The sequence below is a fragment of the Podarcis liolepis genome, assembly GCF_965112155.1.
Source record: "Podarcis liolepis genome assembly, chromosome: 17".
NCBI classification, from domain to species: Eukaryota; Metazoa; Chordata; class Lepidosauria; order Squamata; family Lacertidae; genus Podarcis; species Podarcis liolepis.
In genome coordinates this window covers 14,294,956-14,316,072 of record NC_139571.1, presented here as the reverse complement: position 1 = coordinate 14,316,072, position 21,117 = coordinate 14,294,956, and the positions used below count along the sequence as shown (strand labels likewise).

The 21,117-nt window shown below is 48.0% G+C and overlaps 1 protein-coding gene across 2 annotated transcripts; it reads right to left on the bottom strand.

The window, feature by feature from the left end:
* Positions 1–20,825, bottom strand: LOC310697118 (cyclin-dependent kinase 4 inhibitor B-like). Of its 2 annotated transcripts, XM_083483451.1 has the most exons (3): positions 20,617–20,825; positions 18,973–20,504; positions 1–388 (listed from the first exon to the last, which is right to left on the bottom strand). In XM_083483451.1, the coding sequence occupies exons 2-3, from the start codon at positions 19,504–19,506 to the stop codon at positions 116–118; spliced, it is 807 nt and encodes a 268-aa protein (XP_083339577.1). In that variant the 5' UTR covers positions 19,507–20,504; positions 20,617–20,825; the 3' UTR covers positions 1–115. The 2 variants fall into 2 exon arrangements, with proteins under 2 accessions (XP_083339577.1, XP_083339578.1); XM_083483452.1 differs by lacking the exons at positions 18,973–20,504; positions 20,617–20,825 and adding an exon at positions 5,627–5,825.
* Between the last annotated feature and the right edge of the window lie 292 nt (positions 20,826–21,117).

Genomic DNA, 21,117 nt, shown 5'->3' with positions numbered 1-21,117 from the left:
TTACTGCAAAAAAAACTTTATTTTTTGACAAAGAAGACCCATGCAAAATAATGCAAGGGATAAGTGCTACCATAAGCATAAGCAGCATTGACCATAGCGTTAGATCGTTGCTGGATTATCTCCAGGATTCCCCGATCGCCAGCCGGGCCAGATAACGCACGACGTGGCGGTGCCCATTCTCTTCAGCCACGTCGACCGGGAGGCGCCCTCTGCGGTCGGGCAGGTCGAGTCGCGCTCCACCTGAGCGCAGCACGCGCAGCGTGTCCAGGAAGCCTTCCCGGGCCGCGTCGTGCGCGGGGCAGGAGCCGGTGGAGGGATCGGGCACGTTGGGATCCGCTCCCCATCGAAGCAGCAGCTCGGCCACGCGCGGGTCCCCCATCCTCATGACCTGGAAGGCAAAGGAGAAAAGATGCGTCGTCAGTCAGGCGCCAGCGCCGCGCTCCGCCTAGGATTGCCACTAGCTGCGTGGTCCGATTCTACGTATTCCATTTTCGGTGTTCTGAATTAAAGCGGAAGTACCCCCACGACCGGGAAGGGGAAGAAATGGAGGCAGTGAGATTTTACTTTCTTGGGCTCCATGATCACTGCAGATGGTGACAGCAGCCACGAAATTAAAAGACGCCTACTTCTTGGGAGAAAAGCAATGACAAACCTAGACAGCATCTTAAAAAGCGGAGACATCACCTTGCCAACAAAGGTCTGTATAGTTCAAGCTATGGTTTTCCCAGTAGCGATGTCTGGAAGTGAGAGCTGGACCATAAAGAAGGCTGATCACCGAAAAATTGATGCTTTTGAATTATGGTGCTGGAGGAGACTCTTGAGAGTCCCATGGACTGCAAGAAGATCAAACCTATCCATTCTTAAGGAAATCAGCCCTGAGTACTCACTGGAAGGACAGATCCTGAAGCTGAGGCTCCAAGACTTTGGCCACCTCATGAGAAGAGAAGACTCCCTGGAAAAGACCCTGATGTTGGGAAAGATTGAGGGCACAAGGAGAAGGGGACGACAGAGGACGAGATGGTTGGACAATGTTCTCGAAGCTACTAACATGAGCTTGACCAAACTGCGGCAGACAGTGGAAGACAGGAGTGCCTGGCGTGCTCTGGTCCATGGGTTAACGAAGAGTCGGACACGACTAAACGACTGAAAAACAACAGCACCCCCACGACCGAGGGGCTGCTGTAAGCTACTCCGGGTTCATCTCCTTAAGGGATGGATCCAGACTTGGCATCAAAATAATAGCAGGAGATAATAATACAGGACTGAAGAGGTGGAAGGGAGCTCACCCAGCGCCACAGAGAGAGTGAAATAATAATTCAGCCCTTGGGGTTGGATGCAGATTGACAGTGCAATGCTACAGTGCAAGAGAGGTAGTGTGGTGTAGTGGTTAGGGTGCTAGGCTAGGATCCGGGAAACGAGGCCTTAAATCCCCATTAAGGCAACCCCTACACCAAACAAAGCACACGGCAAACCAACCACGCGTGGGACCTCTTGTTTCCCCGCCGCCGCCCCAGCCAACCATAAATAAAGTTAGCGTTTATGTGATACTGACACAAAAGCTTTCCTGATATACTATGTACAGGAATGAAATTTTAATTCCTTCCTCTTTCCTCCCCTCTTCTCTTTTCCCTCAAGCCCATATTGCCTGTAACAGGAATGTCTCACTATGAATATGACTGATTTGTTTGAATCAGTCTCTGAAAACAAAGTGTATGTTCTATTGTGGCCCTAGAAAACCATTTAATAAAAACGTATTTTATATATATGTTTTTATATATGTATTTATGTATATGTATAAAATATAAATATATATTTTATATATTTATATATATTTATTTATATATGTATACACACACACACACACACACATATACAGAGTGTGTGTGTGTGATTTTATTAAATGATTATCTTGGGTCACGATAGAACACACACACACGTGTGTGTGTGTCTATATCTATATCTATATCTATATCTATATCTATATCTATATCTATATCTATATCTATATCTATATCTATACATATATCTATACATATATCTATACATATATGTCACTCCCTCTCAACCTAACCTACCTCACAGGGAGGAGATGTACTTCACCCTTGAGGTCCTTTGAGGAAAGTTGGGGTGTAAATGTAAATTGTGGGAGTGGGGATTGTCGATATGTTCTGTTCTTATTTTTATTCTGTACTTTGTGGTTTTTAATATTGTAATTTTATGTTGTGAACTGCCCTGAGATCTACGGATGAAGAGTGGAATAATAATAATAATAATAATAATAATAATAATAATAATAATAATAATAGAAAACCACTCTCCAAATAAGCCTCATTAAGCAGAAAGGTGTTTACTCCCAGGCAAGTGCATACTAGTTCAATGAGATTTACCGCAGAATCCTAACCAGCTCTACTCAGAATCCTATTAAATTTAGTGGGACTTATTCTCAGGTCTGTAAGGGCAGGATTGCAACCTTAAATTTCACTAATCTTTTGGCGTAGAATTTATTTATTTATTTTTTAATTGTCCAGTAGCACCTTAAAGACCAACTAAGTTTGTTCTTGGTATGAGCTCTCGTGTGCATGCCCACTTCTTCAGATACACTGAAACAGAAGTCACCAGACCTTAATATATATAGTGAGAGGGTGGGGAGAGGTATTACTCAGAAGGGTGGTGGGAATGGGTGATTGGCTGATAGGTGTGGTAGACCTGTTGACATTTTAGAATATTTTAAATATATATTTCTACTGCGTCAGACCAACACGGCTACCTACCTGAATCTTTTGGCATAGGTATTTCGGGGACGAGGGAATGGAGACCTAGCGAGTCTTACTTCTAAGTGGACAGGCTCAGGACGTAGCTGTCAACTTTTCCCTTTTCTTGCGAGGAATCCTATTCGGAATAAGGGAATTTCCCTTTAAAAAGGGGGAAAGTTGACAGCTATGGCTCTCAACTTTAGCGCAACCTTAGATGGATTCTGCCCTTGAGCACTGTCAAAAAGAACAAATGCCCAGTTCCATTTGATAATTCTGAAAGCACCGCGTGTCTCTTACGGTAGTGATTTTGGTATATCACTTGTACTAACTGGATAATCAAACTGAAATCAAGAAACAACATCCATCCACCGCTGTCTCTCCGTTGTGTCAATCGGGGAAACCTCAATGGGCGATTCGACTGCCGTCGGAGTCGAGGAGGCTTAAGATCGCTCAGCTGTAGAGCAGCTCCTGCCGACCCTTTCCCCGTACCTCTAAATAAGTAACACATTTTTTAAAAAAACTTATAATGCGAAATAATTGACTTAGGAGTGGTTTCAGTTAGTGGGACTTTATTAACGCGAGAATCTCAACGTTAGATTGAGTAGATTTATTGATGTCAAGCCTCCGTTTTACACCCTCCTCCGCAAAGGAATCGAACTGAAAACCACAACTGAATTCAGATGGATTGTGATGAGGAGCGGGGGAGCAGTTTGCCTTGCAAGGGTCGCTGTTTTGAGAAGGAAACGGAGGGTGCTGGTCTTACTCACTGCTGGGAACGCGCCTAGGCGTTGGTCCATCCTCCGTCAAACCTCTGGTCCATCTAGCGAACCCTTTCTTTACACTGACCTGGCATGATCGTGATCTACCGGTAGATCCTGGTAGATCTTTGGTCCCTCAGTGATCTCCCCCCCACCAATAAAAATAGGGGGGAACTTGGGCTTCCTAACAAAAGCTCAACAACTTTGGTCCACTGTCAGGTTTTTTATACAGTGGTACCTCGGGTTAAGTACTTAATTCGTTCCGGAGGTCCGTACTTAACCTGAAACTGTTCTTAACCTGAAGCACCACTTTAGCTAATGGGACCTCCCGCTGCCGCCGCGCGATTTCTGTTCTCATCCTGAAGCAAAGTTCTTAACCTGAAGCACTATTTCTGGGTTAGCGGAGTCTGTAACCTGAAGCGTATGTAACCCGAGGTACCACTGTACTGTGAGCAGATCGCAGTGTATTTGGAGTCGGCTCTCCAGGGTTTGAGCCAGCGATTTCTCCAGGACAGTCAACCCCGCCACGCAAATATTGTGCTGTACCACCGAGGGACACTCTTTCTCCATACTGAGACACGTGCTGATGGGACTATATGGTCGAACTTTTATCAGATTTGAAAGATGGAAACAGTTGTGGGATACATTCGGCAACGCCGGTAGCTATATAATTCCAAGAACGGTTAGGAGCAAAAATGAAAATAAAAATCGGAAAATAATTTACAGCCCTGCCCAAGCCTAGCCATATCTTCTCAGAAATACTTGAGTTCCATATAATTTGACCTGCACTGTCCTGCTCACGAGTAAGTACCATTAAATTCAATAGGGCTGACTCCCAGCTACGGACTCGCGTTGTTAAAGGTGTCTTTTTAAAAAACAAAAACAAAACAAAAAAAATCGAGAAAAAGATCATTCATAGCGCATGCCTATCCATGTCTACTCAGAAGCAAGTGCTACCGAATTCAGTAGGGTCCTACTTCCAGCTAAGTGCGCACAGGATTGCAGCCTAAGAATCAGCTCTTCTGCGCAAAGCGTTGATCGAGAGCTAGACACCCCCTTCCCCTTTCTGGTTATAATGTTTTTTAGGAGCATTTCCGGTTTCTGATTATTATTATAAAGGAAATATAATATATACTTTTCTCCAGTGCTGAAACCTCGCGGGCAGTCTTGCGCCTCAGAGGCTCCCCACCCTTCAATTTTATTTTTGCAAAAGTGTCTGTTCCTCCTCCAACAAATTAATACAGAAATCAGCTTTGCAAAAAGATAGGTTTCACACAAATTCCTGGGTGTTTCTAACAGTCGCCATCCACAGAGAAGCCAGCCATTTTGGGAGGTGGGCAAGAGCATTTTGCTGAGATGTAGAATAATGCAGATTAAAATGGAGGTCCGTCGGGACGGCTGCGAGGCAACCCGGATTGATCAAAGGCGCGATCGCCTCGCGTTTGCGACCGGAGTTTGACGCTCCATTCACGCCGGCAGTTAAGAAATTCTATTTATTTCCTGGGTACGTGCCCTCCCCGGAAAGCCACGTGCTGAAGACCAATGTAAGTTAGAGAAAGCGCACGTCCTAAACGACTCCTTAAGAGAAGATGATAATTGCTATTTAATATGGGGATTCGTTGAGGAGGAGAGGATATCTCTCGTCAGAAACGAAAGCAGATATATAACTTTGAAAAGGGAGAAATCCCTTGAAGCGGAAATATATTTCAGAAGGTGCTTAGCAGAGCTAGGCTACTCAGAAACGTTATAGGAGTGTGCGTGCGGGCGCGTGTGCAAACCCTTCTGCAGACGGAGAAAAACGGTGCGAAAGAGAAGAGAAATCCTTTTATGGGCAATTTCCTAAATCTGTCCCCTTGACAACGACAAGGAAAGTTTATTTGTCCTGTTCTCCAAAATCTTTCTTGACAGCAGCAGAGGTAAGCTCGCAGATTCCCCCCCCCCCCCGACTCTCCCGCTCTCCTATTACCGACCCATCCACCGGGGTTCCGTTGCAACGTTTCCAAGCGCGCTTTGGGCACCAGATGCGTGTCCGCACTTGGGACGGAAAGCCGCGGTTTGAGCACTTTTTTTTCCTTTCATTGTCAAACAGGCAGCCCGTTCCGCCCTGACCACTACCTGGATCGCGCTTCTGCCAAAGCAGTTCAGGCCATTGGGGTCCGCTCCCGCGTCCAGCAGCCTGCGCGCTTGTGCCAAATTCCCTTCGGCGGCCGCGCGAGTGAGCGCGTTGGCTTGCTGCGTCCCCATTCCGAGTGCGCCACGCGTGTCCACGAGGCAGGCCGACGCGATGCGGTCCCACCTCGATCGCGCGCGGCTGCCGTGCGCGCACTGCTGATCCAATTGGGTGCAGGAACTTAATGCCAGCACCCGCCCCGCCCCGGACAGCAAATGACAGGCGCACTTTCAGCGAGAGGGGGGCGTGGCTCTTGGCCCAGCTTGGCCCGCACAAAGCCTGCAGAGCTCTGCTCGAGGGCGGAAGGGGGAGACGGGCGGCATTGCCAAGCTGTTTTTTTTGTAGAGAGAGTTACTGGGTCGTCTCGCCTGAGCTTAAATGTTAACACACGTTACATGAGCGTTCGGATCGTTAGATTTACTATAGTGGCAAGCTGTAGCTTCAAGCCTTTTTAAAAGTCTCCTTGCATTGCCGCGCCTAGATTGCTGTCTCTAGATGCCTAGATGCATTGAGGCGAGGGGAAAATGCTTTGTGGATATGGGTTGACTTAGATGAGATCAGCTCGAAAAGCGCACGTGGCCTTTCCGGTGGGTAAAAGAGAAGTCTCGATTCATTCTCTGCCCAGAGCCCTTTCACTTGCAAATACCTAATTCTCCCTGAACAGGGCATCTCACTCCTTCTGCAACCCTTCCAGACCGTAAAGAAACTGCGGAATGGCTGTATGGATGGACTCGCGAGTAGGATTTGAACTATGAGCAGCAGAAGGAATTAGAGATTAAAGTATTGCTGTCATGCTATAAAAGATAGAAAAGAAACACCACGGGAAACGGGGTGGGTAGTCCACGAAAGAGAAAGAAAAATTATTATGTATTGGAGTGTATATCACAGAATCATAGATTTGTGGAGCAGGAAGGGACCCTGAGGATCATCTAGTCCAAGCCTCTGCAAGGCCGGAATATGCAGCTGTCCCATACGGGGATGGAACCCGCAAACTTGACGTCATCAGCACCTCGTTTTAACCAACTGAGCTAACAAGAGGATCATATGTTAAACTTTTGAAAATGTAATAAAATATAATTTTTAAAAAGATTTGCACAATGTAGGTAGATTATAGATAGATAGATAGATGATAGATAGATAGATGATAGATAGATAGATGATAGATAGATAGATAGATAGATAGATAGATAGATAGATAGATAGATAGATAGATATAGATATGAAAGGGGTGGGGATCAAGTTATGAATGGAAGTCAGATTCTCCTCTACTCCCTTCCTCTTCCTCCCCCCAGAAGTGTTGAGCCTGCTTCTAGTCGCTCATTGGTAAAGCAAAGCCATTTTAGACACAAGACACCTTATAGTCTCATGCACTTGGACCCAAGTCTTAGAACTGGGAGTCCTTGCCCCGGAGAGCTCCCTCAATGTGAAGCAGCGGTCTAAATCTTTATGTTTGCTTGCGCAGAAGCAAGTTCAATGAGGCTTACTCTCAGATCATGTACAGGTTATGCAGCTGATATAAAGAGCCATATTCTTTTGCCGTCAGTTTCTCTCCCGCCCCCCTTATAAGGATTTTATGTTCAAATGATTTCTTCTGTTCTAAAGGATTGTAGTTTACCACCCTGGGGGAGTTCTGGGTGAAGGGCTGGACTATAAATCTAAATAATAATAGCACCATGCATAGAACTGAAACCTCAGAAAAAGACGCATCAATGTCCAGAACATCCTATATGCATGGCTATAGTTCTATGCGCGATGATGTCGGAGGAAATCTCACGGAAGCAGGCAGCGAGATTCGCTTTCCAATCAACCAGACGCAAGGCAACGGCCTAAGAGCCATAGGAAGGCGCCTGAACTGAACTCGGCGATATTTACTCCGAAGTAAACTTGCTTAGCAGGCCGAGGATGGGCAGCCTTTGATCCTGAAGGTGTACCGCCCCCCCTCTCCAGTCCCTTGGTCATGCTGGATGAGTCCAGACAAATCTGGAAGGGCGCCGTCCCTCATCCTGGAGACTTCAGCCTGCAACAGTGTCCCAGGACCCAAGCCCTGATGCGCACAGGCGGCGGCCGCTCAGGTTTCCATGGAGCTCGACGGGACTGTTTTTTCTCTCTCTCCACGAGCGTGCCTATCCCCTCTCTCTAAATCTCCCACTACTCTTTCCACACTGCGTCCCCATTTGCTTTCCTCCCTCCTTTCCTTGACGGCTGGGGGCGTAGAGAGCTTCTAGGTTGAGGAAAAGAAGCCACTCCACAAAACCACGTTGAATCCCAGCTTCGGAGAACGGCAGGATATAATGACTACTGCTACTAATGTGTACAGTATTCGTGTGTACCGCTTGACCGCTGCTTTTCACCCTAGCCTACCCCGCAGGGTTATTTGCGGATGAAATGGTGCAAAGACCAAGGACGACTGCTAGAGAGCTCCATTATTAGGGTTCACAAAATGAATCAGAAGTCCCCAAGTACTCAGTGGCTTTCCCTAGTTTTTTTTCTCTCTCTCTCTTTCTTTTTTAAATGTCTCTCTAAGGCTTCCTTGTGGTAAAGGCATCTCCAGGCTTCTCCACACGCTGTGATTTCAAAGCAACTTCCTTAGGCTGAATGCTATACGCACTTACCTGGGAGTAAGTCCCATTGAACACAGTGGAGCTTAGTTCTGAGTAGAGGTGTATAAAATCGCGCAGGGTGGACTCGCTGGAGCTCCTTTCTTGAAGAGCAGAGGGAAAGCCGAGGCATTTGCTGACGAGCGGGGACAGACCAAGCCAGCACAGGCTTTGCTTCAGGAGCCCAAGGGATGAGACAAGATTTCATCGCCCAACATGTGGTCCCGTGTGCGAGAGACCGATTAGGGTGAAATGTACCTCAATACCCTTTTGCATTTTTGCCAAAATAAATCTGATTGCCTGACTTTTTCGTTGTTTAGCTTTAGGCTGGAGGGGGGATTTCAAGGTTTTGTTTGTGTTTACTTATTTAATCCCAAATTTTGGATTGCTTTCCATAACACACCTCGAAGCGTTTTGAGGGGTGATATGATAACCATCTCCAAATACCTGAAGGGCTGTCAGATCGTGGGTGATGGAGAAAGTTTGTTTTCGGCTGCTCAGGTGGGTAGCAATGGATTCAAATTACAAGAAAGGTAATTCTACCTAATTTTAATTTGGTGTCAGCAGTCACGAAATTAAAAAGACGCCTGCTTCTTGGGAGAAAAGCAATGACAAACCTAGGCAGCATCTTAAAAAGCAGAGACATCACCTTGCCAACAAAGGTCTGTATAGTAAAAGCTATGGTTTTCCCAGTAGTGATGTATGAAAGTGAGAGCTGGACCATAAAGAAGGCTGATCCACGAAGAATTGATGCTTTTGAATTCTGGTGCTGGAGGAGACTCTTGAGAGTCCCATGGACTGCAAGAAGATCAAACCTATCCATTCTGAAGGAAATCAGCCCTGAGTGCTCACTGGAAGGACAGATCCTGAAGCTGAGGCTCCAAGACTTTGGCCACCTCGTGAGAAGAGAAGACTCCCTGGAAAAGACCCTGATGTTGGGAAAGATAGAGGGCACAAGGAGAAGGGGACGACAGAGGACGAGAGGGTTGGACAGTGTTCTTGAAGCTACCAGCATGAGTTTGACTAAACTGCTGGAGGCAGTGGAAGACAGGAGTGCCTGGCATGCTCTGGTCCATGGGTTAACGAAGAGTCGGACACGACTAAACGACTAAACAACAACAACAATTCTACCTAAACATCTGGAAGAACCTTTCGACAGTAAGAGCTGTTGGACAGCGGAACGGACTTCCTCCGAAGGTGGTGGACTCTCCTTCATCGGATTGTTTTTAAACAGAGGTTGGACGGCCGTCTGCATTTCAGATAGTTGGGTTATATGACCCTCAGAGTCCTTTCCAACCTTAGAATTCTCTGGTTCTGTGAATTCACACGCAAATTTCAAGCGTGATAGAAGAAATCACACTTTTTAACCTCTGAGAAGCTCCTACGTATTAATATTTTTCCTTTGCGAACATTTCTGGGGATTGGGCGAGGGTGAAAGAGAAGGGAGGTGATGAATTATAAACCATGCAGTTTCTCAAAACTGTCCCGAAGTAAAATGAATTGTCTACTCTACCACACATATTTGGTGCGGGTTCTGAATGCAAACCTAAAGCAAACTTGCAAAGTCCTTAGCCAACAACAAAAAAAATATGATTTGTCCTCGTTAATTTAGCATTTTTTACTCAAAAGGTTGCATTAGAAATACGTTGCCACCAGCAGCAAAGATCTTCTGTGGAAAAGAATCTAGAGTTCGCTTTCGGGCTAATGTGGCGTTCACGCGTTTTGTTAATACTCTTAAATCAGTAATTCCCAAACTTGGTTTGTCCCACAATGGTGTGTCTGCAAGAGAACTGTGTTGTTGTGACAGAACGATCCTGCAGCTTTTTTTCCAAGTAGGCCTATATTAAGAGTAGAAAATACCTTTCGAAATCGTGCTCGCCTTCGGCGTCCGGACAGCTCCCACCCTCCTGCTGCAGTCTCGAAGGCGGAATCTTTCAGGACTTTGCAGGGGCTCCACGTGGAGAGTAGGGTGAGGGGAGACGAGGAGGGTCACATCCATTGGCAGGCGGATCACAGGTCTTGGGCATAACCAGGGGTGCAGGGGGAAGCTGCCCGCCTCCCCCAAATCAAGTAAGTAAATAAAAATACTTAACTGGCTGACCGATTGCATCGCAGATAACTCGGTTCTGCCCCCCTCCCAACATAAAGCCTGCCCCCTTAAAATACATCCTGGCTACGCCCATGTCATTGGACCTGTGGCTTGGGTTATCCAAGGGATATAGTGGTAGCTTGGGTTACAGACGCTTCAGGTTACAGACGCTTTAAGTTACAGACTCCGCTAACCTAGAAAATAGTACCCAGGGTTAAGAACTTTGCTTCAGGATGAGAACAGAAATCGCGCGGCGGCAGCGGGAGGCCCCATTAGCTAAAGTGGTATCTCAGGTTAAGAACAGTTTCAGGTTAAGAATGGACCTCCAGAACGAATTAAGTTCTTAACCCGAGGTACCACTGTACTTGTAGCTTACAAACACACACACACACACACACACACACACACACACACACACACACCATAAGAGCCGGCTAGATCAGACCAATGTCCCACCCCGGCCATTGACCAGCCAATGAGAAACCCTCAAGCAGGTTTTGAGTACCAGAGCCCTCTCCCCTCCTGTGTTTTCCAACAACTGGTCTTCCGAAGCTTTGTTGCCTCTGACGAGGGAGGCAGAGCCGAGCCATCGTGGCAGCTAGCCACCCATCGCTCTCTCCTGCCTAGGCTTGCCCAATCGTCTTTGAAAGTTGGTGGCGATCTCACGGCCTCCTGCGGGAGCCAGTTCCCTAGTCGGACCGCGCGCTGTATGCGCCCCGAAACGCCCAAAATTCAGCTTCATGTCCACGAGTTCTGGTGTCAAGAAAAGAGGGAGGGGGAAAAAACCTTCCTCTTTCCCCCTTTTCCATGCCACGGTGAACTCCATAAAACTTCTCCCATGACACCTCTCAATTGCCTTTTCTGAAACCGCTTCACCTTGGTTCTTAAGACGGGCGCTTCAACAGTAAGAAAAAAGAAAAAAAGTACCCCCCCTCGCTCGCAACCCCCTAGCCACACTCCCACACCCCACACTAATGCAGAGTTATAGCCAGGGGTGCCAACTTCAATAAAATATTGGGGGGGGGCGGGTAAACAGCGCCCCACATAATCAATCTCATGGCACAAGGAAACTATTTGAATGGGAATGCCCATTAACAAGAGGGGTGGGCCGGCCCCCTCAAATATTTTATTGGTTTCTATGGTTAAAGCTGAGACGGGACCCTCAAGCAGCAGCAGTTACTGGGGAATTTCCTAAGGCATCTGAAACGCTCATCTGCCAATGAGAGAGGCCTGAAAGGTCTCTTCAGCTCCCCAGAGGAAGTGGGCAGAATATGATGATCTTTATCACCCAACATACTTGGCGTAGCCGAGGGGTGCAAGTAAATCAAGCAAATCAATAAAAATACTTAACTGAGGTTCTGCTCCACCTGTTGTTGTTGTTGTTTAGTCGTCTTAGTCGTGTTCGACTCCCCGTGACCCCATGAACCAGAGCATGCCTTGGAAACTCACTTTTTTCTCAAAGCTTCTCCTTTTTTATGTCCATGGAGTTTTCTTGGCAAAATACTGGAGTGGTTTGCCAGTTCCTTCTCCAGGTGGATCACATTTAGTCTAAACTTTCGGCTATGACCTGTCCGTCTTGGGTGTCCCTGCACAGCAGAGCTCATAGCTTCTCTGAGTTATTCAAGCCCCTTCGCCACGACAAGGCAGTGATCCATGAAGGGGTCTGCTCCACCTACCCCAACATAAAGCCAGGCAACGCCCATACCTGCATACGAAGAACAGGCAAGTTCTCCCAGCACTAGCCAAAAGGGCACCATCCAGACACACGACAGAGGAAGCAACAAGCTTGGGGGGACCCAAAAGTTTGTACAGCTACAAACAATCAAATAATATTTTGACTGTAGGGGGACCCTCAAGCGGAATCTACACCGAGGAAGAAAATGCACGCTCATTGGCCACGGAATGCCTTCCGCTTCTTTAAGGGCGGGCGAGGGAAGGCAAAAAGGATTGCTGGATCGGGGGCGGAATGGCGTGCCTTAGAAAAGGGCAGGGCTGGCTAGCTGGCACACTGAACACGAGGTGCATTTCATATTTCAACATTTCGAGGTGACTCCCACTTTCGTCAGCAGTTGTAGTAAACAAAAACCAATCAACAAATGGAAGAAGAATTATATATGAAGAGCTGTTTAGCGTCTCTAAAGTAAGAGGCATCCGCTTCCAACAGCGAATAACCCACAAATACGTCAGGGAGGCTCACTGGAAGGATAGACCCCGAAGCTGAGACTCCAAGACTTTGGCCACCTCATGAGAAGACTCCCTGGAAAAGACCCTAATGTTGGGAAAGATTGAGGGCACAAGGAGAAGGGGACGACAAAGGACGAGATGGTTGGACAGTGTTCTGGAAGAGACCAACATGAGTTTGACCATGCTGCGGGAGGCAGTGGACGATAGGAGTGCCTGGCGTGGTCCATGGGGTCACAAAGAGTCGGATATGACTAAACGACTAAACAACAACAGGTCAGGGAAGCGATAGTCACCCTTTAGAACTAATGTCAGTGTACTGGAAGAAGCAAAGATCACCAGTGTCGAAGCAATGATTCTTCAACCTCAACTTCGTTGGACTGGTCATGTTGTTCGGATGCCTGATTATCATCTTCCAAAGCAACTACTCTATTCCAAACTTAAAAATGGAAAGCGTAATGCTGGTGGTCAACAAAAGACGTTTAAAGACTGTCCCAAGGCACTTTTTTAAAAAAAGTAGTATAAACACCAACAATTGGGAAACACTGGCCTGCCAAGGCTCCAACTGGAGAACAGCCTTTACCAAAGGTGTCATGGACTTTGAAGACACTCGAATTCAGGACAGAAGGGAAAAATGTGCTAAGAGGAAGGCATGCTTGGCAAATCCACACCGTGATCAACTCCCGCCCGGAAACTAATATGTCCCCACTGTGGAAGGACGTGTGGATCCAGAACTGGCCTCCACAGTCACCTACTGACACTGTTAAAACCGTGTTCATGGAACACGTCTAGGAGGGATTGCCAAAGAAGAAGAACATCCATCCTTTGCCATTTGCGTGTCCCAACCCCTGGCAGCCCGGCAGCCTTTGAACTCTCTAAAAGGAGCCATTGAAATAAACATGGCCAAGAGGCCCGTCTCCTACGAATTCGCGCCTTTCCAGTCTCAGTCCGTTTCCTCTAACCCAACCGCCATCCCAACCGCCTGGCAGCGAATTCCAAAAAGGGGTTGTGGGAACGAGCGCGGCACTGCCCTCCCGGGATGCGGTGCGATATGTAGTTTAGCTCCTAGGCCTCCCTGGAGAGAAAGGTTTGAGTTGAAGCAGTAGGCCTCTCTCAAGCCGAATGAGTTTGAGAGCTTAAAATTAAAATGGCAAAAAGAAAACGAAAGCAAAAACAAGCGCTTCCCTACACAGCCTTGGTTTTGGAGAGAGGAAAGGAAAAGTCTTCTGGCATCCCATGTGAAACAACCGAAGTGCCTTCATTCAGAATGGTCCGCCTTGTCAATTGCCAGGGGAATAGGAGCCCCAAACCCGTTAAGCCTGGTCAAGTTCAACAGCAGCGCTAAAGACGGTGGAGGCTCTGTTGAAATGTTTTAAAACAAACTGTTCTTTATTTACTGCCTGCTTTCTAAATGCTGTTTGATTATTTGATGTTTTATATTCTTATTTCATTAAGTCTTTTTAATTGTGGAATATTCTGAGAGCTTGTTATTATAAAACAGTATATAAATTTAAGGAAGAGCATGCAATTTGTAATAGAGAGAGAAATATTATCTTCAGGGGAGGGGGGGAAAGACGGTGACTTTGAGGTCCCCCCCCCACCTTGCTATCAATTTATTATCATTATCATTAAATGGGATGAACACCCAAAGAACACTCCTGCCAAGTGTTTAGGCTTTCCGGGCCTACAAAAATGGTGTTTAAAGCGACTGTAGAGATAGAGAGATCCTGGCGCGTCAAGCTACTCCGACGGCAGAGTTTATCTGTCGTCTGCGCGCCGGTCAAAAGAAGGAGCCCTATTGAAATCAGTGGGGCTGCTGAGACCAGAGCGAACGCAAAGACTCTGAGAGCCGGATCCAGGCCACGTTCGCTCCGCAGTGAACGGCACTGGTTTAAAATGCCCTTCATTCGCAGCCAAGTCGCCCAGCGCCCTGCTGGTGTCGGTTTGAATCAGGGTGTAAAGAGTCAGGGCACAGGGTACAGTGATCACTGACCTACCCATCCGTGCTGGATTGCGCTTTAAATTAAAGAGGACAGACACCTGGGAACGCAGAAACTGCCTCATACAGAGTCAGGCCAGTAGTCAATATATAGGTCAGTATTGCCCAACACTGACTGGCAGCAGATCTCCGGGGTTTCAAAGAGGGTGTTTCTCCCAGCCACACCTCGCGATTCACCTTATCGAGACTACTCTGGAGAAAGGGAGCCAGGGAGGGAAGAATTTCACAAGAACAGAGTTCTCTGCCACCTTCTCTTGAGAGTAAAATAAGCAGCCTTTGCTTTTCAGTGTATGAGGAGATTGCAGGATCCGAGACAAAGGCGGCTTCGCTGACCATCTCCTTAAGCTCACGCAGGCGCCGTTGAAATACGGCCTCTTCCTCTCTCGCCATTGACAGACGGGGAAACTGAGGCAGACCGCTACAAACAGCTTAATGCATTCTAGGAGTAAATAAGTAAATTAATTAATTATAATCCACTCCCTGTACGTTTAAGAAGGGACCCTTTCCTGCCTTTTCATAGTTTATTGTCCCAAGATTTGTTCCAGGCCCACTCTGGAAAACCTTGCTTTTATTTTTCATATTAAAACCATTCTAATAAAAGAAGAGCTGTGCTCCATTTTGATCCTCCTGAAGGCAAGGAGGGAGGACATCTTGCTTGCAAGGGAGGATTGCGCAACTTCCTTTTTTGGGGGGAAAAATATATATACATACAGTATGTGATAGTGGTGTTTGTTCTATCAGGAGCTCACTCGCCTACCTCGTTCAGCAACGACTTCATTTCTGAAATCTCCAAGTTCCTGTTTTCAATTCCTCTGCTAACAGGAGCAACCCTCTTAAAAATCAGGGGCAGGGCCGGTTGCCTGCGTGCCCAAACAATCCCGCATCTCCCCATACAGGTGTCATAGAATGATTGGTTGGGGATAGGCGGGGACTGCTAAGTCCCCTGGGTGCGCGCGATCCTGCAGAATATCTCCTGCAAGGCCACGCGCCGCTCTTCGCCTCTCACAGGCCTTAGAGAGGAATGACCAGAAGGATGCGCGCAGGCGTGCTGCTTTTACCTGTGGCTCGTTCTGCGTGCAGACCCGCCGGCGTCCTTGCTCCTCGCCTCCCTACACCCCAAATGCTGGGCCCCGCTCCCCGAAATTCCGACAGATTCCCGAGGCTGGCAAAGGGAGCCGCGCAGCCCTCTCTCCCACCTGCAACGAGACCCCCTCGAGCCCCCTCCCCACCAGAGAGCACTCTACAGAAGTGAATGGGGTGACACTGCGTTTGCTCCAAACGCGCCGCTTGCGCTCCGTGCCGGGATGCTCTGGGCGCGCACTTTGGATCGGAACCCTTAGGAGGGCTCGTCGGGCCAGCCGCTCCAGCTGATCAACAGCAGCTATACTGTTGGTTCAATTGTTGCGGGACGCAGGCGTGTGGAGCCCGGTCCTGCGCTCAGAAGTATGTTTACTCAGAAGTAAGTCCTACTGAAGTCAAAGCGGGTTTACTCTTGGGTGAGCAGCGCTAAGGCTGCAGTTTTAACTCTATTTACGTGGGAGTAAGATTGCAGCCTTACTTCTCAGGACTGCAAAGGCCCAACCCAGGCTTACGAGGGAGTAATTCTCACTGAACACTCTGGGATCGTCGCTCAGGATTGCGTTGTAAGGCGGGCAAACTGGGCGGGATCCGAAGATCCTAGTTGGGGGGGGGCGTTAAGGATGGCCTAAATCTGTAGAGATCTGGTCTGACCAGAGCGCACCGAGCTACAGCGGATGCAAACGCATCTGGTTTGCATTCCAGCTTTTTTTCTGAGGAGGTTACCATCGTCGGAATTCTGAGAAGAGACATAACTGTAACAGGAATCCAGTAGATTCCAACGGGGAAACCCAATTCCTTTACTGCAGCGAAGAATCTCGCAGCACTCTAAAATGCTTACTGCGCTCCTATGTGCTTAACCGGAAGGAAGGCCTATGGCATTCAGCAGCGCTTACTCCCGTGTAAATGCACATAGGATTGCATGCATAGGGTACAGCATAAGCGTGCGGGGGGGGGGTGCAATAAACGCCTGGTAGCATGATCCGCGCAGGAAAACCCGAATGAATTCAGTACCACTTACTTCTGAGTAGATGCGCGTAGGATTGTGCCGCAAACTTGCTGCTTTGGTGACCTCTAATTCTAGTCAGAGTTGAGAAAATAACGGTTCTCCATTATAATAAAATATTTTGCAGAGGGGAGTGGGTTGAAGACAGACCATGCGCATTGCTGTTCTAAAGCGGCAATTGCCAGAAGGCGAACCAGGCAACCACGAACCAATGCAGCTATTCCAAGTTATTAGCTCAACCATTTCCCTCTTCGCTTTGCTCTTTAGCTTGCAATTTTAGCACAGTGAAGTCCGTGGGAGGTGCCTGTTGATTTTTACGTTTATTTTTTAATATTCAAACTGGGCCAAAGTGCTTAATTTTGCCTTGTCCTCGCCCCAACGGTGTTGCTCGACATGATATACTTTTGGCAGGCTCGGGCCCATAAAAACTGCCCAGAGATTCTCTGCAAATGATCGTAATGATTACAACTATTTTTTTTAATGTGAAAGCACGAGAGAGAGAGAGTTTATTAAAAGTGGAATAGAGAATTCATTACTTTACGAAATTCAAGAAAGTTCTTGAAAAACTACCCAAAAGGAGTGTGGCTTCAAAAACGAGGGTCGAGACTGTAAAATGCATCTGCCTTATCTATAAATCTTCCTATTGCGCAAGGAATATTTATGGTGCATATTTGAACTTATTAGTTGTACAATAGTAATATTAAAAAAAATCAGTGTAAAATAACTGTGACAGTTTCCTTTCAAAATATCCTGTGTTAGTGCTAAACTCTTGTCAATTAGACTCCAAGGCGTCTGTTCATCCGCTGCATTTCCCAATTTGCCTTTCTGTTTTGATCCCAGAATTTCATGCTTTCGGCAATTAATGTCGGAGATCGGCTTTTCAGCGAAATAAACCTCAAAATATTGCACGTTTCTTTGTTTCGCAGAAGGAAGCCACGCTCCGAAGGAGCCCACACACACCAGGCGAGGATAACGTTTTGCTCTCTTCTAGGAAATTAATTCGCGTAGCTAATGCCCAGATATCATTGGGAATAAATATTGCCCCATTAAAAAAAATCATTTCTAATATTATATAGTGTCCCCCACATTGGACAGTATTGAGTTTTTATTTTTCGTACAATAAGGAGTTTTGTAAAGTGAAAGTCAATATGCAATATAATGAGCTCTTTGGAAAACAAACATGCAATTGTACGTAATAGCAACAAATTTGAACAGAGGGGGTGACAAGAGTTGACATTTTCAGATCTATTCCTAGCTGAGCACCTATAAAATGTAATTAAGATAGATACTGGATTTTGGAAAAGATTTCTCCACACACACCAGTTGCAACATACATACTTTCAGCTTTGCACAGTTCAGTAACTCCGTTTTGTGCCCTCACAGCCAAATAATAAGTACTAAATTTACAAAGAGCCCCCTAGAATATAAACGATTGTGGTTATTTCAAGAGACTAAATGTCGTGGTCCACAACCACCGACAATTTCAGAAGGTGCAGTGCTGCTTTAATGTGCATAGGCCTACCTAATCTAGGAAGAGAAAACAAAGAAGCAGGCCGGATCTTCGAGGCCTATTTTTTATTTTTTATTTATTAATGCAATCTATTTATTTTGCATTGAAATATTATGCAAATTATCTGTAATCTCATTTCACTCCTTAGTCAACCCTAGGGAGATTTCTCGATATGAATGTTTGGTGGTGTTTTTGTGAGATTCTTCTCTCAAAATGATTTGTCCCCATTTAAGCAGCCTTCTATGCAGTTGAATGTGCCGACTAATTATTTGTTCTGCTTCTAATGTACAAAGATATATGCCATTCATCTACCTTTCTGCCGTTTGTTTTACCTGCGAGTCTCATCTTTCACCGAAATGAGCCCCCCCCATACATAAAACACATGGAATCTCTCATTTATAAAGCACACAAATAAACATACTCCAGATCTCTTTCTGCACATACATACATACTCTGGGGCATTTCAAGGTAAAATTAGCCTCCAACAAAAGACAGAACGATTACGGATGAGCTGTCTGCTCCTTTCAGGACTCCAGACTAGGGACATGATGAAGTTACTTTCGAATTAAAGATGTCCGCAGTTCTAAACCTAACCAGCGTAAACAGATTCCAGGAGTTCTAACAGTGCGCTCCCCACTTGGGGGAAGAAGGGGAGACTTGGCCGATGGAACTTTCCTGGCTTTTGTTCACTAGGAAAATGAGTTCTATAGAATAGATAGAACACACACACACACACACACACACAGAGAGAGAGAGGGGGGGGGAGGGAGGGAGGGAGGGAGAGAGAGAGGCAGGCGGGCGGGCGTCTAAAAGGGCTTCGCCATTCCCTTACCTGTTCCGGGCCGAGGTTCCAGGCTCGGCGGGCTGGCATGGCTTCTTCCGCACGATCAGCACCAAGGAATGGTGGAGCGGCCTTCTCCTGCCCGGGCTCCTCAGGAGATCTCGGATGAGCTTCACCAGAAGGGGCTTGAGGAGACGCGGCAGCTTCTTGGGCCTGGCGCAGCGGATGGTGCATTTGACGCGGGTGCCCATCGGGCCCGTCGCTCCGGGGGCGAAGCTGCGAGGGGTCCGTTGGAAGGGAGAGCGCACGCGGATTCTCCTTGGCGCCCGGGGGTTGGGCTGGCTCTGGCATCCGGGGGAGAAGAGCAGCGTGTGGCGAGGGGGGGGGGAGCGGAGAGGGAGGGTGGCTGGAGGAGGGGAGCTCCTCTCTCCAGAGCCTAATGTAAGCAGGTTCAGCTCCCTGGCACTCTGCCAAGGAGGTTTCACGTTGCCCGCGTCCCCACAGGCGCAAAAAGTTACTCCCCTTCCGTTCCTCCCCTCCCGTCCCGTGTAGATGTCCTCCTCCTGTTCGTTTGGACCACACCATGTTTCAGTGAAGGGGAGGAGGAAGAGGAAAAAAAGAGCTTTAGAAGGAGATCGCTCTGCACTCTTCCCCCCCCCATCATCATCATCATCATCACACCCCACGGCCATCCCCTTTTCTCCTCCTCCAGCCACTGTCTCTCCTCCCCTTCTGTTTCCATTCGAAACGTCAAAGAAGAAATTGCTAGGTGGAAAACACGCACCACCATCTGACCCGACCGTGCAGCCAATCAGGAAGCCGCTCGGCGTTTTTGTTTGTTTTAAACGGGGCTGCAGCTGAAGCCACTTCGCTTTCGGCCCGCTGCGCTGCCGGGGAACAGGCGCGCGTGGCGCAGAGGGAGCGGGCGACTTCTTTTCGGCCCAAACCGGTCTCCGCTGGTGAAGGGGAGGGAAGGGAGGCGGGCCGAGAGCGGCCCTATCGGGGCAAGGCTGCGAGTAGCGCGCAGCCTGAACAGGAGAGCTCGCTTGCGCGTATCCGCTGCGCGCATTTCCGCGTTGAGGGCGGCGCTTGGAAGGGAGACGTTGCTGCTGTCAGGCGATCGGCAGACGCGGCGCAACAGCCCCCCTTTCGCTTCCCCGGGTCGGATAAGAGTGAGATCATCTCTTGTGGTGGGGGGCAGGGGCGCCAACTTGAATTAAACGTGGAGGGGGGGGGGGAGCAGGAAAGTCCCGCTCCACATAACCGATCACAAGATGCAGCGCATGTATGCCATTTGAATGGCAAAGCTCATCAACTTTGGGAGAGCCTCGCCACCTCAATTATGTTATGGGGGCGCAACAGGACTTCGGCCCCTAGAAGTTGGCTCCTTTGGTGGTGGGTGTGGAGAGCAGGAGCTGCGGAGGCGCTTGCCAAGCTGGGCTTATCTAGCTTTCCGTTGGAAGCCGGCCTCCCCAGCCGTGTTTTCGTCCCAGGGCGTCGTCAGCTTCTGCCCGCAGAGCCCCGAGGACGTCAGCATCCCGCTAGCCGAAACGGAAAGCAAGGGAAGCTGGCCACGCTTTTTCCTGTTAAAAATAAACAAAAATAAAACGATTTTTACTTTGTGCTAAACTAGCAAGGAGCCCGAGAGAGATCTCTGGTCGCCTGAGGTTCAGCCTTCTTCTCGGGAGACCTTACCTCGCCCGGGCTCCCCAAACCACACTGTCTCCTTGCGCAGATCCGAAGGGGGACGCTGAAGGATCGCCAAACCGTCTCGACTGCAACGTGAAGAAATCATTCCCCGTTCTGTGTGGAGGTAAGGGACGCGAATACGCCAGTTTAGATCCCTCAGCTCGCAAGAAAAGGCCCAAGCTGTTCGTGCAAGATGGTTAGCAAGAGAGCCAGCGCATTTCCTGCTGCGCCGTGGCACGTCCGTTTCGGTTTCGGGTGAATCTCAATAACAGCCCCGAGAGCGGTGGAGTCCGGTGTCCGTCCGACCGCCTTCAGAAAAGGTTTGCTTTAGAATTAAGCGAGACTGGCAGAACCGAAGAACTTCCTGCTCCTCCTTTTTATCTGTCTTCTATTCCCACGACAGCAGCTTGGGCGCACAAAAGAAAATATTTCAGAGCCGCTCTAAAATATTTTGCGTGCCCCAACCGCACCCCCATGAGACCTGCGGTTTGCCCGAAGCGATTATTG